Source organism: Myotis yumanensis, unplaced genomic scaffold, assembly GCF_028538775.1.
Source record: "Myotis yumanensis isolate MYYU_CA2020_CCGP unplaced genomic scaffold, mMyoYum1.0.hap1 SCAF_8, whole genome shotgun sequence".
NCBI classification, from domain to species: Eukaryota; Metazoa; Chordata; class Mammalia; order Chiroptera; family Vespertilionidae; genus Myotis; species Myotis yumanensis.
The window spans coordinates 21148280-21161097 of NW_027223759.1; the positions used below are offsets into that span (position 1 = coordinate 21148280).

Below are 12818 nucleotides of genomic sequence, written 5' to 3' on the forward strand. Positions count from 1 at the left end.
CACCCCACCCCAGCACCAAGCCCCATAGTGCTGACCCCATAGACTGACTGCTCCCTATAAAGGGTTATGATAGACCAGGGGATTGCTCAGGTCTGGTCAAGGTGAAGGATTAAAGGTGAGCCCCTCCTCTACATGAGCAATGGCCTAGAAATGGAGCAGAGGTGAGCAGGGGGGCTGAGAAGGGGAAGCAACATGGGGCTAGGCTGAGCTCAGGAACCCTTCCCAGCTGTCATCATCATCAACCCAAGCCCATTCTTTCTCCAAGAAAAAGCTAATGCCTTTTGCAGCTGCAACTGGGTGGGCCAGGGGTCCGGAAGTGGTGCTTACCCTAACCTGACCCCAAGCAAGCACAGCCTCCTTGGGTGGGAACCAGGCCTAGGTGGAGAGTGCAGCTTAAGCAAGCCTTGAGGGCTGACCCCTGCTAATGAGGACTGTCAGGGGCTCTGGAAAGCAGAGGACTTCAGAGAGAGCGGGGGCCTGAGATGGAGAGGGAGTGTGGCCAGGAGCAGGCCCCTACCATGGGTTCAAAGCTTACCAATACAGCATGCAGGACGGGCTGGCCACCGTTCTCCCCACCTCCTACCAACAGGTGATGGAACTAAAGTTGCAGCAAGGAGATGCAAATTAGACTTCAGAGAGACCTGAAGGGTACTTGCAGCAGACTTTTGGGAATCCCACTTTAAAATATAGATTCCACCCCTAGGAGTACAGTCCATGGTCAAGAGCAGCCTGCCTGGAGGTCAGGGCAGGTCCTTGCCAGGCCTGGGAGTCTCCAATCCAGTGACTCTCATCAAGGGATGGGACAGAATCCAAGAAGGGGAGCTTGGACTAGTTTGTAATCATGCATCTTGTTTACAGTGATGCAACTTTCTCAGAGTCCTCCATAAACACGGATTTGCATCGGCTCCCTGGGCAGTCAAGGTCTCTTGAGGTCCCCTTAGCTCCCTGCTTCCCCCCACCCCACCGCCAGTCAGAGAGAGAGAGAGAGAGAGAGAGAGAGAGGAGGGAAGTCTGTTCTCTGGGCTCTGATGCTATGATCCCTTGAGGAAACATAATCCCACCATCTCCTCCACTCTCTGATCCTATAATCCTCCCACTTTATGAGTGGAGCAACCATGATAAGAGAGAACAGGGTCATCCCAGCAGTGGACTCCTGGAAGAACACACCACCACCACCATCACTCATAGTAATAACAACTGCTATCATTTATTGAGCACTTACTATGTGCCAGGCACTGTTCAAAGTATTTTAAATAAACTAACTCACTGAACCTCTCAACCACACCAGGAAGCAGGTACTATTATTATCCCAGTTTACAGCTGAGGAAACAGAGGCTCAGAGAGGCTCAGTCATTTGCCAAGGCCACACAGCTAGGCGACAGGGTCATCCTGAGTTGAGCCCCGCGGCTTGGCTCCAGAGTCACACTTTCTGCCTCACTCTAGATCGCTCAGTGAATAGCCCTGATTCCAGTTCTAGCCAATCCTCCCCAGGCCCTGTCTGAACCCCTCACCTCTCTACCCTCCTTAGTCAGTCAATTCCTGCTGAGCAGCCTTTTGCCAGGCACTGCAAAAGGCACAGGCCTGCCCTTGAGGAGTCTGTAATCCAGCTAAACACAGGAATCTTTCAAGGCCCAGGAAAATGGAGGGGTCCCATAGTCTCTGCTGGAGAAAGCCTGGGAAGGGGACCGGATATAGGACTGGGACCCTCCCATATGGAAGAAGAATAGGATTCCATTCAGGCACTCCTGGAACCCCTCTGTCCCCATCAACTCTCCAATACCCCGCCCTTCTGGACCAGTCCCTTCTGCCTCCCGGAACACCCAGCCTGAGCTACAGGCTTCTAGCCCTAAAAAGGCAGGGATTACAGAGCCCAGCCTAGCCCTGGCTTGGGCACACCACTCCCACCCCACACAAGCTCCAGCTCCGTGGAGACCAGCCACCCTCCCCGAGGAAAACCAAGGTGCGGACAAGTAGGAAGAAGGCCAAAGCACCAAACTGGGTAGAGTCAACCAGGGCCCCAGCTGTGCCTGCTGTGATGGGAAAGTGCCTCGGGCTGTTTGCAAGGAGGAAGGAGCTGGGCCAGTGTGACCATGCATAATGGAGGGGCACCCAGGGAGGTGGGCATGGCCTACCAGGCTGGCAGCACTGCCGCCCCCACTGCCCTCGTTCCAGCTCAGTGGTGCCCACACCTCTGCATGCCTAATAGCTTTGAAAGCTAGGAGCCAGGGCCTTGGGGGTACAGCGCTGGGGACAAAGTCCTGGCTCCAGTATCCCAAACCGCTCTCCCTCTCCGCACGCCACACCCATTTCTGATCTGCTTTCTTCAGAGTCCAGCAGCTGGGAGGGAGGGCTTTCCTGCCTGACTCCTCTGCCATCCCTCTGTACACATCCCTCAGCTGGGCCTCCGTGCCCTTTCTGGGGTGAAAGAGACTTAGGGCCCAGAAGTAAGCCAAGAGCCAGAACTGCCTGCAGCTGAGAGCCTTTGCTGCCTCACCCCTGCTCCCCCCACCCACCTTGACTTCTCTGAGCTCCAGGGCATATTCAGCATCTCCTTGTCCTGCCCCACACACCGGGCCATCCCATCGCTCTCTGAGTCTCTGTGGAACCAGAGTGAAGAAGTTCTAATTCAGCAGCCCCACCTAGTCCCTGGCTCAAGACAGGGGACTGAAGTTAGACACTGGAAAGGACTTCATCCCTGACTGGAGGCAGGGTTGACTGGGATGACCTCAGACCCTACTCCTTCATGCTCTCCACTAAGGAGAAAAGGGGTCACAGGGCATCGGTTGGAGGGCACCCACCCAAAAGCCCACCTTGACACTCCCATCATGGGAAACCCAAGCCACCGGAGGTTAGGTGTACAGGGATCTTTAATGCCAACACACACACACACACACACACACACACACACACCCCGCGCGCGCGCACGCGCGTGCGCTCACCTAGGAAAACAGGTCTGGAGAGCAGGGGGGTGAGGTGGCCTGCACCTCCCCTGCTCCCCGAGAGGCCTTGGTGAACGCACTCTTGGCTCCTACCCCCGACTGCTAGTTACACAAACCACTTCAAGCTGCCCCAACAACATTGTATTATTTACAAATTTGGAAACTGAGGCTTAAAAAAGAGTTGCCCCTGGGTTTTTCTGCACCTTGGATCTTGGCACCACTCCTCTGCCTACCCTCTCCAGGCAGGCTGGGGAGGCCCCTTTTTGGGGGGTGCGCAAACTGGGCAGGGGTTCAAGCTGCCCAACCTGGAAGCAACCCTTCCTCTCCCCGTCCTGGCACACTGGCAGAGTCAGCCCCTTAGGGGGGACATGGGCTGTGACTTCGGGGAGGCGGGGTAGAGGTCTGTGTTGCTTCCGACCCCAGAGTGTCACGCGGCCCACAGGTCTGTCCAGAGACTGTGGGGTTAACCAGCAGGGCAAGGCTTGGAGCGGGACAAGAGGAATCGGAAGAAACTCAGGATCTTTGCAGGAAGCAGCTGGGGCAGAGCAGTGGGTGGTTGAGCAATGGGTGTGAGGGCAGCGAGCAGGCTCTCTGTTCCCCAAACCTGAAGGCCCTGCCCTGCCAGGTCCCCCTCCATGCCCACCCAGGCCAGAGGCTACCCCCCTTCTGCTCCCCAATCCGCGTGTCAGAGAATTTCCCAACTCCAAGAATCCCAGGACCTCGGCATCCCAAGAGACCTTCAAGGTCATCCCTTCTAACCACATCCCAACTCAGGAATCCTTCTGAGCTGTTATCCAGTCTCTGTCTGAACTCCCCCCGAGACGGGAAGCTCACTACCTTACAAGGCAGCTGTTCTCTCAAGGACCTGCCAGGCTTGTTAGAAAGCCCTTCGTTAAACTCGAGCCAAGTGAGCTTCCTTCACCGACACAAATCCGTTCTGCCCCTCGGCTTTCTGTTCCCACCTCAGAAGAAACGGAACTGAGAGTTCCCAAACCCCAAGGTTGACAAGAAGAGGGGAACCTCATCTCTGAACTCAGCTGCGCCCCAGCCCAGCTCCCCTCCACCTGGCCACCAGCATCCTGGGTTTATCATGCTGGGCACCACAGCCCCGGTGAAGACTCCAAATTGGTGCTCTGAGGAAAGTGGAGTATGAAAAAGTATGGGTTGGGGGAGAGGGGAGGACAGCCAGAGGGTTCAAGGCCAGGGATTTGGAGGAAGAGGTTCTGCAGTTGCCTCCTCCACCACCGATCAGTCCTGGCTGTCAGCACTGGCGGTCCTATTAGACTTTCCGAGACCCTCCCAGGCCCCGGCCCTCCATGGGCAGCAGAGTCAAGGCCAACCCCACACAGGAACCCAGCACTGGGCCCACTCGGAGGCCTCCCACCCAGCTTCCCAACCAGGGCTAGGTCCAGGTCCTCCCTTCCACACCCTGGGCCGGGGGGTCGGGCAGAGGTGGCTCAGCTGTAGCAAGCGCTGAGGTCCTGGGGGACAGTGAGGGTGGGGGAGACAGAAGTAGCTGCCAGCTGGCAGGGGTAAGAGCAACTTAAGGCCAAGTCAGAGCCACAATGGTCCCCACCCCACCCAGGCAGCTTCAGGAAGGGGCCAGGCAGAGACTCAATGGGAGAGAGTGCTCCCTCCACACCCTCCTGACCCCCCTGGCTTGGCTTTGCCACAAGGAACAGGCGCTGGGGTTTCCAGAAGATGCCCCTGCCCCCAGAGACTCTAAACCCTAGCTCCAATCCCCTGCTGGCCTCACCCACCACCGCCCATCCTGCCCTCCCCTACCCAGCACCCATCCTGTCCTCTAACCCCGGTGCACCCCCTGCAGGGAGCCCAGCTTGGGAGCACAGCAGGCCTCTCCTGGTCACCCTCGGCCACTCCCCTCTCAGTTTCCTCTTGTAGGACACATCTGGGCAGGCAGTCCTGGCCCTGGTCCTGAACTGGGGGGCGAGGGACAGACAGAGATTAGCTCTATATGGATTCTCCAGCTTGGGAGGGGGTGGCAGGCAGGGCATCGGCGGGGGTCAGGGGTGGGGGAAAGGAAGGAGAGGGAGTGAAAGGCAGCTGTATGTGTCTGTTCATTAACCACCTGGATTAGCCATTTCTGCCCAGAGGGGTGAGGAAGGAGTAAGATGCTGATTGGAGGAGGGCGCAGGGGGGCACTCATGCCAGGCTGTGCCCATGGGCAAGGGAGCATGGACCCAAGCGGAGAGGAGTGCTTTTTAACTCCAACCTTCCCGGGCCTGCCAGGCCTTCCCTAGCAGCCATGGCCAGCCCTTGGGAGATGAGAGATGGGAGCAAGAAGAACCCCAAGGAGGAGAAAGGGGCCCAATAACAGCTCCTGTGGTGGCAGGGAGAGAAACCAAGAGGAAAAATGCCTGCTCTCCTCAGGATCCTCTCCCCCAGGCATCCCAGTGATGGGCAGGCAGTTGGGGAAGAGAGGGCTGGAGACGAAATCCTCCCCACGCCCCCCTTTCCTCGGCAGATGTGTCCCTGCCCACTCACCTCTGCTGCCATGGGTCCAGCGGCCACCGACACCAGTAACTTCCCCAGCAAACGAAACTCCTTCTAACTGGCCTCTCCCCCTCCAAGCACGGACAACCGCACCCCAGACATGCCTGCAAAAATCTCAGACACATCTGAAGGAGGACTGACAGGTTGGCCTGAGGGGCTAGCCTCGCTCACAGACATGTGACCGGGAGGGCTGACCTCCTCCTCCCCTAGTTTACACCCAGATCAGCGGTCCTGACAGCATGTGTAAGGACAGCCCAGCAGCACACGCACCGCCACACTCACCTTTCCGGCAGAGGAGCCCCAGGGTGGGGTGGGTCTAGGCTCACGGGACAGGGCGGTGGGCAGTGATGGGGCAGCAGCTGTGGCTGGCAAGAAGCTGGTTGCCAAGAGGAGGGCGTGAGTGAGCCTTGTGTCCAGGTGGGGAGCAGGCACAGGGAGCAGAGCTGGCCCCAGGGCCACTGCTGGGAGCAACTGAGCGAGGGCGCTGCTCGCCCAGATCCCTCCCCTGGTGGTGGCTGGCGGGCAAGCATTGCACCGCCTCCTTCCCGGAGCTGGCCAGCAGCCCGCCCCGCGGGCCGCCTCCTTTAACCCCTGCAGCACTCACACCCAGCTCGGGCCAGGCTGGCAGTGGCAGGGCACAGGCACCTGGGACAGGGCATGCCCAGCAGCCTCCCTGGGGACCAGCAGGGAGGGGCCAAAGGGCTTGTGGGGCCGAAGTAGGGAAAGGGGGCAGGATCCCATGGAAGAGACACAGCTGCACAGAAATGGCCAAAGGGCTGCTGGGTGGGCAAGGATGTTTGGTGAGATGATGATAATAATGATGATGATGACAAACAGCAACCCTCAACTTCTGTAGAGCACTCATCTTGTGACTGATGACATAGAATCTCATTGATCAGTTTCCTTTTGTAAGCGCCCCAACTGGGGATCGAACCCACAATCCAGGTATGTGCCCTGACCAGGAATCAAACTGGCAACCCTTTGATGAACAGGATAATGCTCCAACCAACTGAGCTACTCCGGCTGGGCTAGAATCTCACTTCTGAATCTGTTTTTTCCTTATGGACACTTGTGACTGTAAATGCAAAAGTGATTTGAATTGAACTCTAATAAAATGCATGCTTCAATTCCCTTTGAACACATAAAAAAAAAATAAGATGAGTTGATGGATAGGGAGATAGAAATGGGAGAAAGCAAATATGCCAAAGTGTTCATTATCAAATCCACGGTGTTTACCATAAATCCTTTCAACATTTTTATATGTACAAATGGTTTTATAATTTAAAAGATTGGGGGAAATGCGATTTGAAAAGTTTGGAGTGCCATATAAATGACAAGAGTGAAGAAGCAGATAGGATTACTTGGAGGGGAAGGGAAAAGTCATTTGCTGCACACCTAATGTATGCCAGGCTCTTAAACAATTTCTTTCTCACTGAATCTGGGAGTCACCCTGCTATGTTAGCTGAAGACGGTGACCTTGGAGCAGTTAGGGGACTTGTCCAAGACAACACAGGCTGGTATAAAGTGGGAGCCCTTCAGAGATTGAAAGGCCCTTCTTTTTCCCATCCGGCCCAGCTTCTTGTGAGGTCCTGGGCCAGGGACCCAATCTATGGGCCTCAGTTTACCCTATTGTACAATGAGATTGGAGCCAAAGTTATTCAAGCTCTTTTTTCACTTCTAACACTCACCCATTTTGTTATCCAACCAAACCATTCCCTAGGCTTCAATTTTCCAAAGAATAAAGTGACAGGGGAGGGGTCCAGAGGGACAAGCATTTGGGGGGCCAGCATCATAGGGGAGATGGTCAGCATTTTAGAGAGCTGCTCTCCAACCCCATTAGGAACAGGGAAACCTTGAGGCTGGCTGGGAGAGGGGCACTTCTCAGGACCGCGCATGGCGAAGGTGGAAGTAGAGGTGTCATTATACCCACCTCTCCCTCCAGAGCAAGATGACCTCATCCCCTCCCAGGTGAGAAGTCTGGGTTCCCAGAGTCCCAAATTCTGGCATCACAGAACCTACCAGCCCTGGCAGCAGCCTCAGTCTGTGAGCGGTGGGTACTGCCAGAGCTGGAGGGGACGAGGCCCCACAGCACTCCCCTCTAAGACTGTTGGACTAAGTAGGGAAACCTGGCCCAGGCCTCCCGGACCCCTGCCCAGCCCTCTCCAGCCCCAATTCTGGGGCAAAGGTGACTCCTAATAGCCTTATCCTGCCTGACCCCACACCCCCTGCAGACCAAGGGCTGCTCTTGGGCTGGATCAGTCCTAGTCAGGGGAGGGAAGTGAGGACTTCATGTCGGCAAACTAGGCTCCCCTAGAGGTGGGTAGCAAGTCTGTTATGAAAATAAAAGGTGCCCCTTTTGGGTCACAGCACAGCAGAAGTGTCATCCTCCCCATCTCTTCCCGACCCTTATCCTGATTGACATCAAACAGTCCCTGCTCCCCTCCTCCCCCACGACACCCCTGCTCCCGACCATCCAATCCCAGCTCTACAGCAGGGCATCCAGAGCCCCCTGTGATGGCACTGCCTCTTGAGTCTACTCATCAGTGCTCAGAGCTCAATTCCAAAGCCACACCCTTCGTGGATCCTTCTCCAGCCACACCAGTTGGTAGGCACCATCCCCCTGAGCACCCAAGGCTCTTGCTAGTCTACTAATGCTAAGATATATACTTGTTGGGCGCACTTCTGTATCTCCCATTAGTTGAGCAAAGATTTGTTTACCTTTCCTTCCCCTTCCCTAATTTGTCCAGTGCCTAGCACAAGATTGACTCATAACAGGCTCTCAATAAAGGTGAAATGAATAAGTAAATGGTGAAGAGATGGACAGATGGGCAATTGGTAAAAAAAATTGAATAAAGGGGCACTTATAATGCTTAATTCTGCACAAGGTTGTACCAAGATCATTGTTGGCAGACTTTTATCTTCAAAGCTATATAATCACAGACAGAAAAACTGCTCATACTAAGACATGGGACCATTAGATACACGATGTCCCAGGTACATCCCATCCACCCAGGTCTGCAGCAGATCCCGGGGACTCTGACAGACACCCTTCTCCAGCTGCTCTCAGGAAGGCTTGGGTGGTGAAACGCTCCACGCGCCCCCCCCCATCCCAACATCACCCCCTCTTTCCCAGCACCTGGGCACAGAACCATGAATTCAGCAAGTCTCTAGAAACCACACAGACAGGAAGTCAAGGAGCTAAAAGGTTTCAAAGAAGAGGAGCAGCCTTCCCCTTTATTTCCAAGAGCTGTCCCACAAATGATCATCCACCCCCGCTTTCCCCAGTGTCTGTAACATCATTTACACAAACACACAGAGTGAGAACTGTTTTGTGCAGAAGCCTGCTCAGCCCCTTTTCTCTCCACTCCCCACTCCTTCTCCTCCTGGCCAATGAAGGCTCAGAATTCCCAGGGTTTCCCATCTCCCATCCCCCAGTCCCCTCGAGCCAGCCCAGACCCCTTTCCCTCCTCCCTCTCTCTCTCCTTCCCTCCCAACCTCCATGTGCAGCACTGCACATCTGGTTCCAGTTGTGGTTGGTCCGTTCAGGGGTAGGCCTGGGGGTTTCTCATAAAACTGAATAACACCAGTGTTGGAGCCCAATGGAGCTGGGGGATGGGAGGGCAGGAGGCCTATGGGGCAGCAGGAGAGAAGACAGCATCAGGAGGCACGGAGACACACAGGACCCAACAGGAGCAGGGCAGTGCCTGGCATCTAGTGAGCAGTCAATGGATGCCTGTTCACAGGAGATAGAAGCTGGAGAAACAGAGGGCAGGAGCACCAGGAGGAGAGTGGGACAAAGAGGGGGTCAGAAACAGGGACCCAGAAGGAGGAAAGAGACAGAACTGGGGGTGGGGGTGGCTCTGGAGCCACAGAGAGGCCATTGAGAAAAGCAGGCAAAATGAATTGTGTGTCTTGGGGCCAGGTGCTGAGTTAAGCCCTTCGTTGGGGAATGAGGGGACATAACAGAAAGGAAGACAGAGGGACACAGAGAGGCAGAGAAGGACAAAGATAGTCAAGAGAAAGATGGCCCAAGAGTGCTGAATCCAGATTTCTCTGGCCGCTCAGCCCCCACAGTAGGGGGTGGAGATCGACCTGGAGCTGCTCTCCTTTCTGCCTTCATTTTTTAAAAAATTGATTTCTGAGAGAAGGGGAGAGGGACAGAGAGAGAGAAACATCAATGATGAGAGACAATCATTGATGGCTGCTTCCTGCACACCCCCTACTGGGGATAGAGCCAGCAACCCGGCCTGTGCCTGACGGAGAATCAAACCAGGGACCTTTCAGCTGCAGGCCGATGCTCTATCCACTGAGCCACACCAGCCAGGGCCCCTTCGTTTTCTTTTCATCGTCATTGAAGTGCCTGCCCTGCCCCAAGCCTTGCCCACGGGCTTTTCCTCGCAGGCCCCCATGAGAACTTGGGAAGTGGCTCCGATTCTTTCCCAGCCTTAGAGGTGGGCTCTGAGCACTTCAGTGATTCACCCCAAATTACAGCAGCTGATAAAAGGACAGAATCTGAATTCACATCTTCCGACTCAAGGCTGTGTCACCACATGACACAACTGGGAATTCCGGGCCTCAAGGCTCCCTCTGGAGGGCATCGTGTCATGTGACCTACACTCTCAAGGGGACAGATTCCCAGGTTTTGACACAACTAAGGGGAAGTTCCTCTGAGCTGGACTGAGTTGACCTGAAACACTCACCTTCCTAGGATGGCGGAGGAGTGGCCTCCAGGGGAGTTGCAGGGGCCTCCCACTCTAGTGCCCTTGGCCTCCACTCTCTTCCTCCCTCTCTACCACAGAGAAAGCAGGGCCACATGCCCAGGTCCCCAGGAGCAAGGCCCTGGGCCTCAGAATCCTGCTGAACACAACACAGAAAGGTGGGAGCCAGACCCGGGGGGGGCGGGGGGGTCACCTAAGCCATTTGGTCAATGTCTATGCATCTGGGTTGCGTCCTCCTCCTTCTGTCTACTGCCCTCCCACACCTCCACAGCCAGAGATGATTGGGGCTGTTCGCCAGGATGCTTTCATCTCAGGTCACACCCTGGGACCCTCCTCACCAGGGCTCCCCCATAGCAGACTCCAGAAGCCATGCCCCACCCTGCTGCCCCAGAGCCCCTCTCCCTCCCTTCCTTCCTAAGACTAGACTCTACAGCCCAGGTCACTGGTCACTTCCCTTTCTATTCATCATGGTCATCATAGTCGAAGCTGGACTGAGGCTGCAGCAGGGGCACCTCCTTCTTACCACCAGCGTCCCCTACTTACATCTCATTTGCACACATTTCCATTATCTCTCAAAGTGCAGAAAGAGGCATAGTCTCCAGCCCTTTGTCACACACTCCCCCAGGGAGGGAGAAGGGCCAGGCCTCCTACATTCCAGCTTCCTACTCTCAGATATGCACCCTAGTCTGAGGGCAGAGGATCAGAAGATAGGAAAGCAAGGGGGAAACAGCCTTCGAACAGCCTGTTCCTAAGACACCTGCTGGCAGACCCTCCCTCCTCTGAGCCTGCCTCAGTTTCCAAGCAGGATTCTTCTCGGGCCAACCCCAGGGATGATCACTGGCTTCAGCCTGGATCTCTTCAGAGAGCCCATAGTCCTCCCTCACAGAGCTATGTCCACCACCCTAACCCCAATATTATAAGGTTCCTGGACTGGACAGTCAAGGAATCCCCCAGACCTAGACTATCTGGATTTCAGGATGGTGTTGGCAGGAACAGTGATGACATGCTTGAAGACGAGGTAGAAAGCCAAGTGGATTCCTAGAGGTGTTGATTAATAGATCAGTGTCAGCTTCCTGACTTGCCAAAGGGCTCCGTCCTCTGCCCTGGCTTGTCCAACATACTTATCAGTAACTTAGGTGAAGAATGGAGGTTTACCAAGTACACAAAGGTGCGGGGGGCAGAAAGAAGAGCTAAGATGCTGAAATGAATTGAAATGCAAAACTGACTTTATGAAAAGGCTACAGTTAATAAGGGAACATTTCTCTTTAAAGTCCTGAACTAAGGTTCAAAAGTCATTTTTTAAAAAACGGAATAAATAATAGTTCATGTAGGGGAAGCTCTAAGATTTCGTGAAAACAGAAATTTAGTTCTGTTTTCCATACCCTGCAGTAGGATACAGCTTCCCCCAAAAGGTAAATGTACTTTGGGTTACATTAATAAAGGTATAGAACCCAGACCAAAGGAGGTTGCACTTTACTCCATGCTGCTCAGACAGCATCAGAAATGCGTTCTCTTCTGTACTATATAAATCAAAGGACATCCAGAGGAGGACAGCAGTAAACACTCAGTAAATATTTGTGGAATAAAAACACAAGGAAGGTTCAAGAAATTGGGCCCGATTTCATTTCAGATAATAAAGAAAGGACACAGCAGGCATCATCAAATACATGATAAACTTTGGGAAAGTGAGCCAGGGCAAATACACCTCCATTGTCTCTCTGCCCCTTCATTTGCGAATTCCTTGAAGCCTGGGACCATTTCCCATTTATCTCTGAATGTCCAAGAAGCAGAAACAGCCCGAAGCTGAGCAGCTGCTAAGGACAGGACAGCAACCTGACAAGGCCAGGCCTGTGGTGCGGGTCAGTGGGGAGTATGCTGGGCCCAGCAAGAGAGCTGCCCTTTAGCTAAGCCGGCTACCAGGCTGGAGGAAGCAAGGAGCTGGGCCAGTGGCTGAACTTTTGGCTCACCACATGCTGTGCCAGGCTGGCTTGTGTGCTTGTCAAAACATCCCTTGCCACTGCCCAGTGGCCCTGTGGGGACTGGCCCCACCAGGCCCCTTGCCCAAAGTTTGGAGCTGCCCACTGGCCCAACTCCCACCAAACCTTGAGTTCCTCTCTCTCCTCTCATCACCTGCATGGCCTTCCCCCACCTCCTCACTCTTTGGTGTAGCTGCTTCCCTTTCCAGCACCCTTCAATCTACTGCTCATCTCACCCTTCCTTTTCCTTAACATCTAACCTCATTCCTCCCATGTTCCTCTTAGGACAGTTTCTCCTTGCCCTTTGCTCTGTGGCAATGAACTGCCAAAATTTCATCACTCACCCTCTCCCCATACTTTTTTTTTTTTTAATTCTAGAGCACTTTCAGGGTTGGAGAGAGTGGAAGACTTCCCTCCTGAGGACTTAGATTTCACCCCACAGATACTAACGGTAATCACTTTGCTCCACCTTGAAATGAGGTGCTATCCCTCCCGGATTTGAGACTCACAGAGCCCAGGAGTGGAGGAGAGAGAGTCCAGGCTCTGGAGTCTAGTCTGAAGCCTGGCCACCCCACCCACTGCCTGTGTGACCTCAGGGAAGTGACTTAACCACTCTGAGCACAGAGTCTAGCACAGAGAAGCCCTCCATGCTCCTTCCATACTCCCCCCAC

At 54.5% G+C, this 12818-nt stretch overlaps 1 protein-coding gene across 11 annotated transcripts in view; it reads right to left on the reverse strand.

The window, feature by feature from the left end:
- The window catches only part of TNS1 (tensin 1), a 221249-nt gene that overhangs the window by 124372 nt on the left and 84059 nt on the right, over positions 1–12818 (reverse strand). Inside the window, exon 1 of one of the 11 annotated variants that reach the window (XM_070422110.1) lies at positions 5736–5932. The exons of 9 other annotated variants lie outside the window; for them this stretch is intronic. Coding sequence is in view for 1 of the 2 variants with exons in the window: in XM_070422106.1 (XP_070278207.1) it covers positions 5445–5456 (12 nt within the window). In the remaining variant the exon portion in view is untranslated. Of the gene's footprint in view, positions 1–5444; positions 5561–5735; positions 5933–12818 lie in introns of those variants that run through there. One more of the 11 variants, XM_070422106.1, reaches the window with a different exon arrangement.